General features: G+C 36.3%; 1 protein-coding gene across 1 annotated transcript in view; it reads left to right on the forward strand.

Moving 5' to 3' along the window:
• LOC132155001 (vasoactive intestinal polypeptide receptor-like) overlaps window positions 1-17,265 on the forward strand; it is a 41,487-nt gene extending 24,222 nt beyond the window's left edge. Inside the window, exons 4-13 of the mRNA XM_059563763.1 lie at window positions 5,008-5,111; window positions 5,996-6,093; window positions 9,424-9,556; window positions 11,359-11,512; window positions 11,886-11,946; window positions 12,838-12,904; window positions 13,004-13,095; window positions 15,740-15,869; window positions 16,517-16,558; window positions 16,710-17,265. Of these exons, the coding sequence (XP_059419746.1) occupies window positions 5,008-5,111; window positions 5,996-6,093; window positions 9,424-9,556; window positions 11,359-11,512; window positions 11,886-11,946; window positions 12,838-12,904; window positions 13,004-13,095; window positions 15,740-15,869; window positions 16,517-16,558; window positions 16,710-16,901 (1,073 nt within the window). The 3' untranslated portion in view covers window positions 16,902-17,265. The remainder of the gene's footprint in view (window positions 1-5,007; window positions 5,112-5,995; window positions 6,094-9,423; window positions 9,557-11,358; window positions 11,513-11,885; window positions 11,947-12,837; window positions 12,905-13,003; window positions 13,096-15,739; window positions 15,870-16,516; window positions 16,559-16,709) is intronic.
• Window positions 17,266-17,954: the final 689 nt, after the last annotated feature.

Here is a 17,954-nt window from a genome sequence, read left to right on the forward strand (position 1 = left end):
TTTACGCTGCATCAGTGATCGCTGCGATTATGCTTATTTCATCAGAACTATGTGAAAGTTATGCAACCGTAAATTGGATTGGATTGCTTTTGGAAAGCCAGTTCATTGTATTCATTTCTTTTAATGCCCTCAGAACGAATCATGCACAGTTTTGTCCACCAAAGCTTGATTAGACCGTATTGTGTAGTTTCCCCTTTTTTTCCGTTTGTATGCCAAACAGATGTACAGTGGCCCTAAAAATTACTTTAGCCTCACTTGAATCTATTTGCAGGTTAATAAGACAATACCAAACATTCTAGCACTTATTTTATAGAAAGTGTAAAACCACTTATCAAACAAAATATTGAATACATTATTTTATTAGATTACAAAGGATAAAAAAATAGATTTAAAGACTTTTCATCCCTTTCTGGATGTTCACCTGTATGAACTTACAGAGAAATGACTTCACACGTCCATAAAAAAAGTCACCTTGGGAGCAGTTGGTGAAGAATAATGGAAAAAGGCTCAGAAAAGTGAGGTTATTTCTGAGAAAAGCTCTAGAAGCATTTGTTTAGTCACATTCAGAGATTTTAAAGTGGTTTAATTTGTTCAAATGAATTCATTTGAGACCACTCTGTGTAGAAATATCAATTTATGGTTCTTTCCTAATAGCACTGATGCTTTGTGTAATCAAGCCTGAAGATTAAATCTCACTCCCGGTATTCCAGCTGTTCCTATCCAGCAGGAGTAAAATACTTTCCTTGAAGCTTAATCTGTCCAGTGGTAGTATCACATTATAGATTCAAAAGAATCTACCAGATCTTGTGTTATGGTCTAATCAAGAAGCATTCATTTTTATAGGAGCATGGAAAGGAAAACAAGTGTTACGAAACTTGGCAGGAACAGATCCATGAACATGTCATAAATTTATTTTGGGTGGAGCTTGTAGTGTCCTAATGCATGTGAACCTTTCACCCATGAGCTTTACAGCAAACATACAGTCATTAATCTTCTCAACTCTTCAAAGTGGTTTCTTTGCTCATAACTCAGACTTCACTTTCATGCTTTAGTCAAACACACTGTCAATAGTGCAGTGACCTCATGATCACACCTCTTATAAATGTTCAGAAAGTAAAGTTTACCAAGCCAAAGCTGTTCACGGTCACTTTACATGCTTGCAAGCAAAGGAAAATCAAGTCCTAAAATTTGTGTCCTGTTGATTACCACAAAAAAATTAATATAATAATAATTCTTGTCTACAATCAGTCACTTTCAATAGAAGTGAATGGGGCCAATCTGATTATTTTGAACTAGCTTTTATTTTTGTATTTTCAGTTTTAGTCATTTTATAATGTTTTCTATTTTCTGTTACTCATTTTATTATGTGCTTTTTATTTTAAATTTGTTTATAGTAGTTTTTATATATTTTATTATATATAGTATGTGTAATGTTTTATTTTTCTATTAAATTAATTTTATTTCAGTTTTTAATTGAAACTTTTATTTTAATTGTAGTTTTTAATTAAAATAATTTTAGTTCTTCAGCTTAAAAGTTTATTTCAGTTTGCAGGCAATGCAAAAAAAAAAAAAACCTTGAATATATTCTTCGAAAGTTATTCATCCAATATTTATATTTTATTTCATCTCAATGTTTTTAGTTGTTGGTAAAGTTACATCCAATTGTGCATTTTCATCATGACAACACAAGATATTAACCTTAAAACCCCTGAACTGAGCTTTACGGCTCAAAGAATGCTCAATTTTTAACAAAATAATTCAAATCAGTTTCACATTTTTGCTTTTAAACCCTCCAAAAATTTACCCCATCCACTTCTGTTGTAAGTTGTACCTCAATGTTTTGTTACCAAAACAAGGGAGGAAACTAAATTATTTTTTGGAGGTGTTCCACAAATGCTGTTGATTGAGCTTAACTTGTATTGAAACCAGAATATTTAAATTACCCACATTCTTGCAAATTCTCACAGCAGTTCCACTTTTAGATCTGCTGTCATAATACGTCAAGCAGCTTGCGGTTGAAAGAGAAGGACACACCTACACATCCACCTTCACTGCAGTAAGCTTCTGTAATAACACTTTGCTCAAAGAGCTTTATCAAAAGCCCAGTCTGATTCATGTTTATACAAGTCATGCTGCCATCAACACTTGTTCAAGGACCAAAACTTTACCAGAACCAGAACCCCCATCCTCTCCCTTCAGGCTGGCAGTGAATCTTGCGTAAATTTCCAGAGGGGCGAGCTTTAACCTGAGGCCCAGTGTGTGTCTCTGCATGCTTAGAGGCAGAAGACCTCTTCAAAATCATGCTCTGAAATAACAAAAGTGTGGGTTGAATAGCTCCCATGTTCGGTCCATCTTCAAACATGGCACCGACAGTCCTCATTGTCTTGTTTTTCGGGATGATGAAAGCATTCTTCTGACAATCCCTCAATGAAAACTAATCCAGACTCTAGCAGCATTAGCTTATCTGTCTCTGTGCTTGAGATTACACATTTTTAATGCACTTGTATTTAGATGAGGAGATTTTTCATGCAAAAACATACTGAATAACAGTGCTATTGTCAAGGATTTGAATAAAAAATGAGTCATCATAGGATTTGGTGGTTTGTCGATACTATTATGAGATGAGTAGGATCTGTTTGTGCTTTCTTTTATCTTCAGTGTATTTGACTATAATCTTTTTATTAGTTAACACTATAAAGTTAATGTTTGACGTATTCCTGTTGCAGGATGTGTGAATGTCCTCAGTATTCACTTAGTCTAAATATAGATTTGTTGCTCTCAGGAGTAAACATCATCAGCTACACATAATGCTGGCACAGTGATAATGAGCTTTTCAAGTTATCCGCTGCAACTTGCCAAATGCATATCAAACGTTTCAAAATGTTGTCTATGTTTTGCAGTGATGTTTTGTTTTTCTGTCTTGCTTCCCACAGAGCCGTTTTATTTGGATATGGGTCTGGAATTTACCTTCAGAAATAAAATAAAACTTCTCTGTTCAGTTTAATATGTTTAAAGGTCTTGGTAAATAGATGAAAATTGCATTGATGCAGTATCAATTTTAAGTTGAATTATTTGTAGAGACTTTTATTTAGAAGAGGCTGTCAATTAATTGATGACGCCATGTATGGTGAAAAAAAAGAGAAAGAAAAAACACCTGATTCCTTATCCATATGTAGATTCCACTGTACGAAATGCTACTCATTAGAGGCTATTGTGGTTAGCTACTAGCTGGTTTCGTGACATTTCGTTACAACCATTCTGTTCTAATTAATGTACAGCAGATTTACATCAATCCCTGTATACTGCTGTGTTTCACTGTCTATAAGTGGAGCCTGTTCTATTCTCTCTATCTTCTTTAATGACCTTACATTCCCCAAGGTTGACAAGGTTCCTACAAATGAGAGTAACATTTTCAGGGGAGAAGAAGTTGATGCTTTATTCATGATTTATCTCTCTAATTGTGAGGAAAATCATCCTCTTGGAATTTGTTAGAGAAAAATACATTTTCACAACACAACCTTTTCACAACACAATTTTCCAACTTCCCTGGAGCTAAACAGTGGAGTTTTACAGTTTTTGAATCCATTCAGCCGATCTCTGGGTCTGGCTGTAGCACTTTTAGCTTAGCTTAGCATAGATCATTGAATCTGTTTAGACTGTTAGCATCTCACTCAAAAATGACCAAAGAGTTTCTATATTTTCCCTATTTAAAATGATATTATGCAGCGCCTAAAAAAGGGTTATTGGAAGTTACCTAGCTGGGACTATTTTCAGGCACTGAGTAATATCAATGCGCCTGCTGCATCCATTGTACGGCAGCAAAGTTCCTTGATTATTATGCCCAGAATGAGAGTATAGTTGCTAGCCATATCGGCCTAGAAAATCATTTTCCACTGGTTTTAGTACACAATGTAACTACAGAAGAGTCCGTTTTCAATAGGAAAAATATAGAAACCCTTGGGTCATTTATGAGCGAGATGCTAACGGTCAGATTCAATGATCTATGCTAAGCTAACATTAAAGTGCTACCGCCAGACACGGAGATCGGCTGAATGGATTCAAAAATGGTAAAACTCAACTGTTTAACTCTAGGGGAGTTGGAAAATGAGCCTAATTTCTTTTTCTAAGTAGACTGTTCCTTTAAAATAGCTTATATATAAAAATACAGAATATAATTATTATTATTTATTTTTTTGTGAACAGAATATTTCCAAATGCCGAGTTAAACATCTGCATGATGTCTCAAAAGTCATCTGCATGACATTTATAATCCTTGCCTCTTAATACTGGGAATATTTTGGGTGGTGTTGTTTTTTTTAAAAATTCCATTCCTTTCTATTCATCTTCTGTTGTTACATCAACCCTCAAAAAACCTGGCCTTAAGTGTATGGCAGAAAGGTCATGAATTTGATAAGTGTGACATGAACATTACATGTAGTGCAGAAAAGTGAGAGGAGGATCTAAAGGGTCATTATGAGAACGTCATAATGTGTCCAGCGAGTAAAAGGATTTCCCAGCTGGTATTTCAGGCAGTGATAAGACTGTTATTTTTCCTCCTTCACTTTGCAGAGAATGATTACCTGATGATGCGCTTGTCCACTCTTTACTTCACAAAAACAGGCTGGGTGCAGAAATCAGCCCCTTTCAGTTTGAAGTCCTCCAGGCCATTTTGCTTAAAATAAATCAGATCACAAATTGTATGTTGCAATATGCACAAAAAAAGAGGATAAGAAGAAATAAGATAAATCTAAAATGTTTCCAAGTTTTCCAATGAATATAGATATAAGTAATTTCCTGTTGATTAATTGATTGGCTGGTTGAGATCCATGAAGTGCTCATTTGCTTTGCTTGTTTTGTAGTAATCGCCAGCCTCATCTTTGGCTGTGTGTTTTTAGCAGTGATTATTGGAGGAATGAGTCTGTGATTGAATCCTGCATTTTAACACTCTCCATTTCTCTCTGTTTTGACCTGCGTATTCACTGCCCTTTTTTATTTGCCCTTTTCCAGGAAACATATCGAAGAGCTGCACTGCCAACGGCTGGACCGAAATAAACCCAGTTGTCATTGCATATAACTGTGGCTATGATCCCAATATCACAGAGGATGGAAATGTGCGTACATTTGCATTTTTGCTTTGTTTTAATTGGCACTCAATGCATTTTAATCAATATTTTTCACAGTTACCAAATAAGCCATCTGTCAATTAAGGATGAGAAACTTAGGGCCAGATTTACTAACAGCTGCACCAGCACAAACCCTCTTTTGGTAAATAATAACTATTGTCAGAATTTGCTAAAGACGAATAGAATATGCATCTGTGGGAGTTTCCATTTCAGACGCGAATTTACAGAAGGAGGGTATTAGTAAATTATGCAACGTGTTTTATTATGGTGTGTACTAGTCAGTTTACTCAACGCCATTATTTATCGCCCAAAAAATGTTTTAACCCATTCTGCACTTGACTGCGATAGTTGCTAATTTACACTGCTTTTGGTAGACTGTTTTAGTCATTATGGGAATTATTATCTGGCTATGTCTGTGTTCTTTAATGTGGACTTTCCACTCACATCTTCACTATTATGGTATTGCAGTTTTAGGCTAATTTGCCCTGTTTAGTTTATCTGGCTCTTAACCTCAGTTTGCTGTAATAATTTAAGCAATATCACATGAGCAAGAGCATGCTGTTGTTCCATAATACTAGGTTTGCTGATATTCAGACTAAAATGTTAAATTGAGTTACTCACAATTTAGACACATTAACGACTGTCTGCTTCTGAAATTGCATACTTTCTGAGTAGCACTTTCTTTTGAATATTTAGTTACTTGGTCGCTGTTTAATAAAGCATGTTTTATATAGTATCAATGTGTATAGAATGCAGTACTACTAGTAATTTAAACATACTACATTCGTCAAATAAAGTATTTGAAGCTACTCTAAGAAATAATTGTTGATATAAATGTGACAGTTAGCAGTTATTCACTTTTTTCCTTGTAGGGTGAATTCCTGGGCTCTGTGAGAATTGGATACACTATTGGTCACACTGTGTCTCTTATATCCCTCATCATCGCCATCATCATTTTGTGCTTTTTCAGGTAAGTCCTCCAAACGGCTCAAACATACTGCTGACTTCTGTTATACCCAGGTAAAAAAGAAATACACTTAAGTTGTATCGATGCACTTATCATATGTTATTATATTATTCTAAGTGCATAATAAATGTGTTGTTTTGGAAAACCTTTAAGTATTTTTAAATGTTCTTTAAGATATGCTTAAGATGAACTTTAAGCTAATTGCTTTACATTTGAATATTTAGTTGTGTTAAAATGGAATAACTTCACAAGTATCAAGTATATTTAGTGTAATTCAACTGTACTTCTTTAGATTTTAAAAAATACACTTTTATACTTCTTTGAAGTACAGTCTCCATCTTAATCCAAAGTCAGCATGACACTCAGAGTCCCAGAAGTCAGCATATTAGGAAATATGTCAGTCAGAATTTAACTGTTGAAATTCACTGATATGAGATTAAAACAGTTACCACTCTCTTCTTCACTCATCTCTCTGATCTGATTTCAAATGGGCTTCTATTGCCAACAGCAGCTGATCTGAAAACAACAAAAAACAAACGGCAGACAAATGCGGATTAGTGATTTGTTTTCTTTTTAATCAATGACAGTACAGTTGGTAATCTAATATACTAAAATTATATGATGTTGAAATGTTTGTGGAAAGTACAGTGAGAAAGTACAGCAGACTATTACAATTAATGCATCATGTTATGTATTTAAAAGTGAAACTAAAATGTATTTGAATTGTATTACAAAATAATATTCTTTTACAAATACAAACAAGTAAAACTAGACAACATATTGATTATATATATGCTTATTACTGAGGCATATGTGACAAAATTATATTTATAAGTTATAACACATTACATGTTGGTACAGTGTATGAATGCATTAGCATATTTTATTGACTGTATTCATGTGGGAGTGAATTTATATACTTTATAGAATATATTCAAATATTTTATCTTCCTTTTGAAAAGTAGGCTGAAGCACGTTCACTATGTTCTTATGCAAAGTCACAGAGGTGGGTAGAGTACCCAAAAACTGTACTCAAGTAAAAGTAAAAGTACTTCTAGAAATATTTACTCAAGTAAAAGTAAAAGTACTAGTCTTGAATAGTTACTTGAGTAAGAGTAAAAGAGTATCGGATAAAAAATCTACTCAAGTAGTTAGTTACTAGTTACTTTGGGTCATATATACTGTACTGAGCCTATTTTTATTTAGATATATAGATAAAATGTATGTAATAAATAAATGTATAATCTTTCATTGTTCAGAAAGAGAGCAAAAAACATTTACATTATTAAAGATCATTTTCACTGACAGTCTACATTTCAATCACTCTCAGAAACTCCCATTAAAATCACTGAAACTGTTAACACTGTGAAATCAATATCTTAATTAAAGATTCGTACACACATCTGCACTTTGTTGTTCCTGCGAGAGAATTTGCCAGAAAGAGGTATTCAGTCAGTGAGCGAGTGAAGGAAGCACCGGCATTTTAGCGATGACTCATCGGAATGCCTCTGATTGGCCAATGCTTTAATAAGCTCAAAAGAATCATGTGTGATTTGTTATAATGCGCAGCGCTGTATAAACGCATCTATCTCTGGCTAAGCGCCAGCAAGCAATCACAGATCTGAATTTAGCAGCTGATAATATGACTCGCTGAACGTACTTGCACCAGTGTGATTGTATTAAAATTAATAAAATCTTAATCGGCTATTTTTTGTCTTTTGGAAGCTGCATTCAACTTGACTCCCCTCTGTTATAAGCCACACACGTACAACAAACTAATGTCACAGTGGTATCGTGTACTGTAATCGAATGTAGCCCAAGGTCTTCATCTAATAAGGATCTCCATCGCTAGCAAATAATAGCCTTTGCAGATTTCAATTCACACGTTTTCAACGCTCTTTCTGTTCTTAAACGTTACAACTCCGAGTGAACCACTTCAGACGCTCAGCGCGTGCGGCAGGGAACTGAACGACTCATTCAAACTGATTCATGAACCAATTCACTCGTTTGCCAATTGGTTTGATCAAGACTTTGAACAGAATTGACTCAAGAGAATGAATCATTCGCGAAAGGGCATCGCTCATTGCCCAGAGAAAAGTAGACGGCGCGTTTGGAATAAACTGAAGCATTATAACATTTATTGCATTAAGATAAAGTAACGAGAGGAGCGTCGCCCACAGTAACGAAGTAAAAGTACAGATTTTTCCCCAAAAATTTACTCAAGTAAGAGTATAAAGTACCCATCTTTAAATATACTCCGAAAAGTATTCGTTACCCCAAAAAATTACTCAAGTAAATGTAACGAAGTAAATGTAACTCGTTACTACCCACCTCTGCAAAGTCAATATAAAATATTCTTAAAGTAAGAGTAAAATAACGATGGCTTCTGTAAATTAAATTAAATTACATTTAAATTAAATAAATGTAATGCTTCTGTAAATAGACTAAAAAGTCACAAAATTTATACTTGTGTTTTTATAAGCATATAAAGAAGCATATTACCAACATTCTTATAGTATGCTTTTTAAAAATATTAAAATGCAGTTTTATAAATTGTTAATGCACTTCAAGTAAGTATGCTGGGAGTACAATTGTACTATGAATGTACTATATAAATTTCAAGTATATTTTAATACATTTAAGAGTAACTATTTTTCACATGGGAAAAAAAATTACATCCCAATTGATAGATTTCTTATCCTCAGTGAATGCCCACATTTTATGTAATTGATTCAATTCTGATCTAGCAGCGAATTGATGTTCTGCTAAATCATACTAGTGTGGAGCCAGGTGACCTTGTTCAAAATGCCCTGTTTTAGATCACATTTAAAAATACAGTGCATTGCGAAAGTTCCCCGATTCAGATGTTTGATAGTGTTTTACACCCTTTCCATTATTGCCCAACCCTAAACAAAAAGGCTTAGCAGTTTGTAACCTCTAACCTCTAAATTAACCACAGTGGATGTTCCCCTCAGTGACTTCAGAGGTCAGGGCCGATCTCAAGTGTATTGAAATGCTTCCTCTTTTGGCTTGCTTCACACTTAGTTCTTGAAGAAACACAGTTCTTAAGTTGTATTAAAGTTTTCATACACATAGTATATGAGTTTCCTGTGCCTCTTTCAAAGGCAAAAGACAAGCACAGTAGACAGAACGAGTGGCTCTCCTCTCAACATGAACATATGACACTTGTGTTCACGTGTCGTGCATGTGATTATAATACATTGTCTATATATAGTATATGCAGGGCCTTCAGCACATGGTTTATTGTGTTTCTGCATATCATTAATTATGCTAAAACAACTCACTGTATCTCTTTCTCTCTTTGCTTCTAAGAAAACTCCACTGCACAAGGAACTACATCCATATTCAACTGTTCATGTCCTTTATATTGAAGGCTGTGGCTGTAATTATGAAGGATGTAGTCCTGTATGAGGTGGAGGAACCTGATGACTGCCAACATGGATCTGTAAGTGTTTTTTAAATAAAGGGTAATGCACAGTCAGTGGCTATAACTGTGATAATGACTGGCTGACTGTGAGTGTGTGTGTGTGTGTGTGTGTGTGTGTGTGTGTGTGTGTGTGTGTGTGTGTGTGTGTGTGTGTGTGTGTGAGTGTGTGTGTGAGAGTGTATTGTATGAGTGTAATCTGAATGTAGTCCATGTACATTTGTTGTCATTGTCATGTTATATTATATTTACATCTCATCTCCCTGGCCTCATTGGATAGTAAAGTGTTTCATTGGACACACACTTCAGAATCTCATGGAAGTGGTCGGTAATTCAGGAATTTTAGCCTACTGTTTTATGAATACTATGAATTTAAACATACTACTCTTTCACATACAGTTTATCACCTACTAGTAGAAAAGTATGCAAGTTTGGACACAACAACAATAAAGTAAACAGTCCCTCAGAGAGTGGCTCAGAAGAGAGGGGCGGGGTCAGCAGAGCTCATTTGCATTTAAAGGAAAATGCTACAAAAACGGCGTGCTCTTAAAAGAGCTGTTTTTTACAGGGTAAAAAGGGTGTTTTACACTACCATTGAGAAATTGTAACCATGCAATGTTACAGACTTTTCATTAAGACCCTAAAGAATCATATCAACTTGTGGAAAATTGGCATCTGATGACCCCTTTAATATTTTGGACTACAATAAAACCACATAAAGCACATTCTTTACATTTATACAGCTAAAAATATTTTTAAATTGTATTTTAGTTGCATTCTACTTTATTACTACTCTCTTAGCTAAATGTAATCACATCAGGTGAATACAATTGATTTTTTTTCCTCACAAGAAACAAACAGCACCATCTTTGCAATCGATAAACTGTCGTTAGTAAATTGCTATCGTAATAAGGTTTGCTCTTTAAATGGCATTTGGAAAAGTGCTCTTTAATCTCATTTTGCGGCCAGGTGTAGCAGTGTTTGAGCAGTCCTTCAAGATCTTTGAAGAGTTTGTAAATTACCTTCCTCGTCTGAATATGGCCAACGTTGTGTTTACCCAACATCATGGTCATGTTTGGCTTATTTAGTGCCATTTTCATGGTTATTAACACCATAAGCAGTGTTCAAGTTTTAACAATTGATAAGTGATGACATTTGGTTAATTAAAGTGAGTCTATTTGGCTAATAAAAGGCCTGTGTGTAAAGGTTTAGTAATGTGTTCCCTGTGTGTTTTCCTGTATAAACACTCTTCATCTAGATCTGAGTGTTTTGGGCCATTTGCATGCAGCTGTTGTCCAACAGAATATGTCACATCTTTCTCAACAGGGTACTCAAACACTCATGATGGCATGGTATCCCCTCTGTAAACATCCTTGCAAGGTCACAAAAACATGTTTGACATTTAAGCGCCCCGTAGATTATTCAGGCTTAGATGTTGTTGTTAATTAAAATGGATTTAATATTTATTAGTAATTGTTTCTTTGAAATCCTCCAAAGATTGTTTAGGACTGTGTGATTCTGCAATAACTGAAACACTTTTAGGTCATAATTGCATGTAGGACATTTCGGAACAGTCAACGCGCTACAAGAGTGTCAAACATTAACAAAGCAGCATACAGCTGTTCTTTATATGTGTTTACACTCTTTTTAATGCCCCTCTTTGGAAGTATTGCACAATGTTTTCTAGTGCCTAGCACATGCAACACAAGCGCAAAGGCATTCCCTTTGTTTAAGTACACAGTAAACAAGCAAGACCACAGTTCCTGTTATAATTTACACAAGTGCATAATAGCTCTAAACAAAATCCTCTCTGCATTTTACAGGTGGGCTGCAAGGCTGCTGTGGTTTTCTTCCAGTATGGCGTCATGGCCAGTTTCTTTTGGTTACTAGTGGAGGGACTGTATCTGCACGTTCTCCTGGTCGTATCCTTCTTCTCTGAGAGGAAGTACTTCTGGTGGTACATTCTCATTGGCTGGGGTATGTATGTGCTTAGTGGCATTAAGATATATTGACCCTCGGCCTCATAAGTCTTCATGGCAGGAGAGATACACCTGTCAAATGTGAATGACAAATTGATCACTAAAGTCAATAGGACCTTATTAACCTTTCCATTGACATCATTGTATAGTGTTGGCAAACGATTCACATGTCACTTTTCTTTAAATTTAGGATGAGTAGGCTCAGATCTGTATCTCACGGTTAAGGTTTGAGGTTAATTGCCAATCCATTTGTTTTATTGAACTCCTAATGATCATATAGGCCACTTAAATAAGGAATCACTGGAAGCATGCCTTCTAACAGAGACGCTAAATGTCAATATTCATCGTCCGTATGTGTGTTTGTGTTGCAGGAGTACCAGGTATCTTCATAACTGTCTGGAGCATCACAAAAGCTTATTTACATGATAATGAGTGAGTAAATGTAACTTGTTCGCAGAACGGCACTTTGATACTTTGCAATGTTTTTATATACACACACACTCATGGGAACCATAAAAATCCTCTCCGGTTGTTGTAGCCACTGTTACCTAAGAATAACAATTAAAACAGGATAAAGGACTAATAATAACTATTTTTATGAGTTTAAGAGCTCAGTTGAATTTCTGTCTTCTGCACATCTTTTGCCAATAGCTAGAGTATAGCTGACACTGTAAATTTCACTCAGGGCTGTTCCTTGATGATAAATGACATGCTTTCATGGAGGTCAGTAGTCTATATTTAGAGCAGAGCTCATGGGAGGAGACAGTTGAAAAGAATTTATGTGGATATTTTAATTTTCATTGCCACGTTTTTATTGTTTCTTTCTTTGTTTTTGAATCCAATATTCATGCGGACTGTTCAAACAGTGAGAGTCAACTTTTTCAGAAGTCTTTGCTCCCAGTCATTTTCTGCAAAAGGATTCTAAACAATTATTTAACAAAGAGTTCAAGACATGAACCAAATCAATCAGCGCTGAAAAGAGTCACAATATAAAGTGGCCAGCAGTTGCTGGGTTTCTCTGAGCAAGTTTAGTTGCCATAGTAACAGTGACTGACTGGAAAATCACTCTTCAGGATTCTTTCCCAGACATTTGACTATTAAGTAGTCCACACAAACAAACTAAAGTTGAAATAATTTGTGATTAATTATATTATTTACAATTACATAACCACCTTTGAGTTCAGGGTATGTCTGTCTCAAACACTTCATACATAGTTGCTTAAAAACTTTTCTTTATGCAGAAAAAGGTTGGGAATTGTACTTACGGAACCCAGATGTTTTACTCCATTACTGTAATTTCATTCTATTATTTTCTGTTGATAGATGTTGGGATTTTATTGATGATGATCTGTGGTGGATTATAAAAACCCCTACATTAGTAACAATATTGGTGAGTGACTGTACATCAGCATCATATTCTCACAGATATGACAGGTGGTGCATGAATTACTTTAAAACAGCGCCTAATCTGTTGATGCTGTTTTTCTAGATGAACTTTATTCTCTTCATTTGTATCATCCGGATACTTCGTCAGAAAATCAGCTGCCGGGATATTGGAAGAAATGAATCACACCAGTACTCGTGAGTTTTTGTGTTGGACCACAGACATCACAGTCTTACATTCGCAATACACAGTGGGTATAGAAGAATCACCCCCTTTAGAATAATCACATTTTGTTGCTGTACTGTAAATGTTTTTGTTTTATCCACCTGTATATCCACCTGACTGAAAAATATAACACCAGCATGTCAAGAAAAAAAAAGAAAAAAACTCAGGTGTAGCTAATCACCTTCTCAATGGCACACAAAGTAGTTAAAACTTTCAACTGTGATCAGATCTGGACATATCTCAGCATGAAAAGAGCTTTCCTGGATCATCTCAGTTCTTGGTAGTGCAACTGAAACAAACAATCATCTGTGGCAAGATGCTGTCAAAAGATCTCCAGGATAAAGTTGTGGACATGCACAAGAAAAAATTCAAAGGCTTTACTAGAAGCACAGTGAGGTCTGTAATGGAATGTATTTAGTACAACACAGACCCTCCCTGGATCAGGACGTCGCTCCAAACCGAATAAAAGAGTCAGGAGGAAACTGGTCAGAGAGGCGACCAAGAGGCCTACAGCAACTCTGAAGCAGCTGCAGGAATTTATGACAAAGAGTGTTCATTGTGTGCATGTGACAACAATATCACAAATTCTCCACAAATGGGGCTTGTATTGGACGATTGCAAGAAAAATGTAACTCATCAAAAAAGCTCAGCATCCAAATAACAGCATTCCTCCAGTAAATCACGGAGATGGTAATATCCTGTTATGAGGGGGTTTCTTTGCAGCAGGGACTGGAGCAATTTTCAGGATAGAAGGAAAAACGGATGAGGCAAAATACTGTCAGATTTTTTAGGAAAATCTGCTGCCCTCTACCAGAAAGTTGTCAATGGGAAGAAGGTTTACCTTCCATCATGACAATGACCCAAAGCCAGTGGCGTAGCCACGGGTGTGCCAGGGTGTGCCTGTGCCACCCACAGTGGCAGCTGGCACACCTAAAAATAGATGCAGAATTATTTTTTACAGTCTCAATAAAAAATGTTTACTAAACTTGGGCTATTGTTGTTCAAATATATTCACAAACTTGCTTACCATGTCAACTATCTGATATTCAGATTCTTCGTTTAAAAACCTTTATAAATTATCTTGATCTATAACGAGATGAGCGCTGCAGTTCAGAGTCCTGTCAGCTGGATTTAACGTACAGGACTTGAATTCCCCAGTTTCTCCCGAAATACATGAAAGTAAGTTGCTGTTGAACTGGGAGAAGAGTAGAGTAAACTTTATTTTTCTGCTATGTGTGTCTGATATATGAATAAAACACGTCGTCAAATTACATTTGAATAGATAGATAGTTCTGTGACGACACTGAACATTCTAAATCATACTCTCAGGGGCACAGAAATAAGAATCCAATATATGGTGCCATAATGCTCAAAATGTTAAAATGTAATTTACATTTTAAATTATTTTCATTAAAAAAATATCTGCCGACATTCGGACTGCCAACCAATCAGGAAACAGCAGCTGACTGTGACCCAAGCAGCTCCCCAGATATCTTTGCCGCATATAAACCTTACTGTCTTTGATATAAACAGAGAATTTTTGATTGCACATTGCTAGCTAGCAATATGTCGCAGAGCTCCCTTCTTAATTTTTTTTAGCAAAAAACCAGCAGCCTTGTGATGGACAGCCGGACACAAGGCCTAATGTTACATCTGATGAGGATGTTTCTCCCTCCTCGGGCCCAACATCAACAGATGTGACTCCTCCTGCACTCCTGGCTACGGAAAAAAACTCCTCCTTCAAAATTGGTCCAAAATTGTCGAACATTTGCTCAAATCTTCAGGCCGAGCCGCATAAAAGTACTGTCCCCGATTTCTGATGTTTTGTTCTTCAGGCTCCGCACTGCTCTTTGTGCTTAAATGCTTGCTGCGCTGCTGTAGCCTATTTGATGTGCTGGTGCTTGCTGTGCGCCATACTTGGTCTGCTTGCTGTGCCTCGCAGGGCTTGGCCTTGTATTGCTGCTTGCAGCTATATTATTTTATATAGTTTTATGGTTATGTGGGGCATGGTTATGGTTAGGGTTAATAATTTTGCACAGTAATCTGACAATAAATGTGGCACACCCAGATTTTCATATGCACACCCAGAGTCTCTTTTCTGGCTACACTACTGCCCAAAGCACACAGTAGTTGAAGGAGAAAAAGGTGAATGTCCTTGAATGGCCTCGTCAGAGAACAGATTTAAACCTGTTGGAAATCTGTGGCATGAATTGAAGACTGCAGTCCACAAACTATCAACATCAAATTGAACTGAACTTGAGCAGTTCTGCTAAGAAGAATGGCCAAATATTGCAAAATCTAGATGGGCAAAGTTAGTAGAGACATATCCCAACAGACTAAAGGCTGTAATTAAAGCAAAGGGTGGTTTAACAAAATACTGACACAAGGGTGTGATCCTTTTTCCAACTCAGTGATTCTGTTTTGATTATTTTTCTAACATGTTGGTTAGATCTTTCACTTGGATGTGAATACAGCTGGATAAAACAAAAACTGTGTCTGTCTTCATTTCAGGCTGCAAAGCAACACAATGTGATTATTTGGGGGGGGGGGGTATTTTTTGTATACCCACTGGAAATATAAACATATTCCAACATATGCATTTCTTTTGGTTTACAGGAGACTGGCAAAATCAACTCTACTCTTGATTCCCTTGTTCGGGATAAACTACATAATCTTTGCCTTTATGCCTCATCACATTGAGTCTAATGTGCGTCTGGTATTTGACTTGATTCTGGGGTCCTTTCAGGTAGGCAGCAGGAGATTGAAACATGTTTTTACCCATAGTTGTATTCTTGTATAAGCGTTGCTTATCTAGTTTGGATTCCCTAAATGCCAAGAGAATAAGATTGGCCACAGCATTAGACTCACCGTGGGATCTGCCAGCATGCCTCAACCCCAGACATGCCCAGTGATATTTATTCCCTCCATGTTTGTCATGCAGCTACATGAACAGGTTGAATGAGGATATACAAAAATGGCCTTAGTTCACGCAAAAATGAAAATTCTGTCATTTACTCATCTCCATGTTGCCCCAAAAGTTTCTTTCTTCTGTTGAGCACAAAATATATTTTGAGGAATGTTGATAACCAAACAGTTGTCAGTAGCCAGTTGTCAATAGACATTCTTCAAAAAGCTCTTCTTTTGTGTGCAACAGAAGGAAACAGGTTTTGAAAAACATGAGGGTGAGTAAATGATAACAGAATTTTCTTTTTTTTTCCCTACTACCCCTTGAAATTCTTCAAAGACTTACATCCATCTTTCTCTAAAGTCAAATGAGATTAACCGTTTTTGTACACTAAGATGGTAATTTTTTACTGAGTTTATGATTTTTTTTACATAAACCTGTTAGTAATTTAACTGCTCAAATTGATTGTCCTCTTTATTTTTCTTCAGGGATTTTGTGTTGCTGTCCTGTACTGTTTTCTAAATGGAGAGGTAATATTATCAGAATGTATTTTTTTTTTATCAGAGAGAGAATTGCACTTGCAAAGTCATAAGTTTTCTCATGATCTTAAAAACTTTATCTAACAAAAATAATTATTGAAAAATAAAGAGATTTTACTGACCTCATACACACACTCTCCAGGTTCAGTCTGAGGTCAAACGAAAGTGGAGGCGGTGGCATACGCAGAGATTTCTGGGAGCTGACACTAAGTACCAGCAGCCCTCGATGGCAAGCAACGGCCTCAACTTCAGCTCCCAAATCACCATGATGACAAAATGCAGCCCCTCCACACGCCGTGCTTCTGCCTGTCAAGATGACTTCTCCACCGTCTGAGTGCTGAGAGATGCTCCATCTATGACGAGACACAGAAACCAATGAGTCTGTGCTCTATCAGAAAGGCTGTCACTCGGACCACTTCCATCATCTGCGGGTTGCTGCTCCGCCATCATTCCTGTAGGATCTGCACATCTCACCGCTCAGTAGGAACATGAGGGAAACCGTGCGTGCAGCTCAAGGCTCATGGGGATGGTTTGGCATATGATGTATCTTCATAGCCATTCTTTCACACACATCAATCGGGAGAGAAATATGCAAGTAAAAGTGGACTCTTTGACATTTTGATTGTGTTTCATCAAACTACTGACTCTGAAAAGCAAGTGACGCTGGCTTTATTAGGATATGATCAGAGCTCATTTTGTTGCTGATAAGACTCGTTTGAATCATGGTTCACATCCATTGCCTCATTTTTCTGCACAACAGCACAGACGTTAATCTTCAGCATTAGAGTTGGTATCTGTCTGTGTTTTTCTGTTTACTGTGCCCTCATTATGCTGCTCAAGATTTCTCAGACTCGTAATAATCTGTAAAGCTGAACGGTGACATTTTGGGTCTCTAGTGACCGGGTTTGATTTTTATCTTCCTTATTCCAGGAAAAAATGATTTAGACTGGCTGACATTCTGCTACAATCCTGTTTTTGCATCCCAATTCATGTCATGTGCTTGTGTGTCTGTGTACATGTGCACATACACAAACGTCTCTCATTGAGAGCCATAAAAGCATGTTTACTTGTGCAGCAGATGCATAATGCATCATGCTGTATGTTTTATAAGAGTGGTTTATAGTGTAAATTTACATGGGTTGTGTGACTGTTGCATAAAATCAATTACAAAAGATACATTTTTATGAGATCGGTCTTTCTAAAGAGGATTTTGAATTCAAAATCTTTTTAGCTGTCAAAAATACATGCATAGTGTTAGTCATAATCGCTTGCATGTTTGCATGCACAGTTCTCGTACCTCAGTGTGAATAAGATGTACATTTAAGAGGAAAGTGTATTGTGGATACTGTCATAGAAAGTATACAGATCATTTTTATTACATTAGATC

Source organism: Carassius carassius, chromosome 12 (assembly GCF_963082965.1).
Source record: "Carassius carassius chromosome 12, fCarCar2.1, whole genome shotgun sequence".
NCBI classification, from domain to species: Eukaryota; Metazoa; Chordata; class Actinopteri; order Cypriniformes; family Cyprinidae; genus Carassius; species Carassius carassius.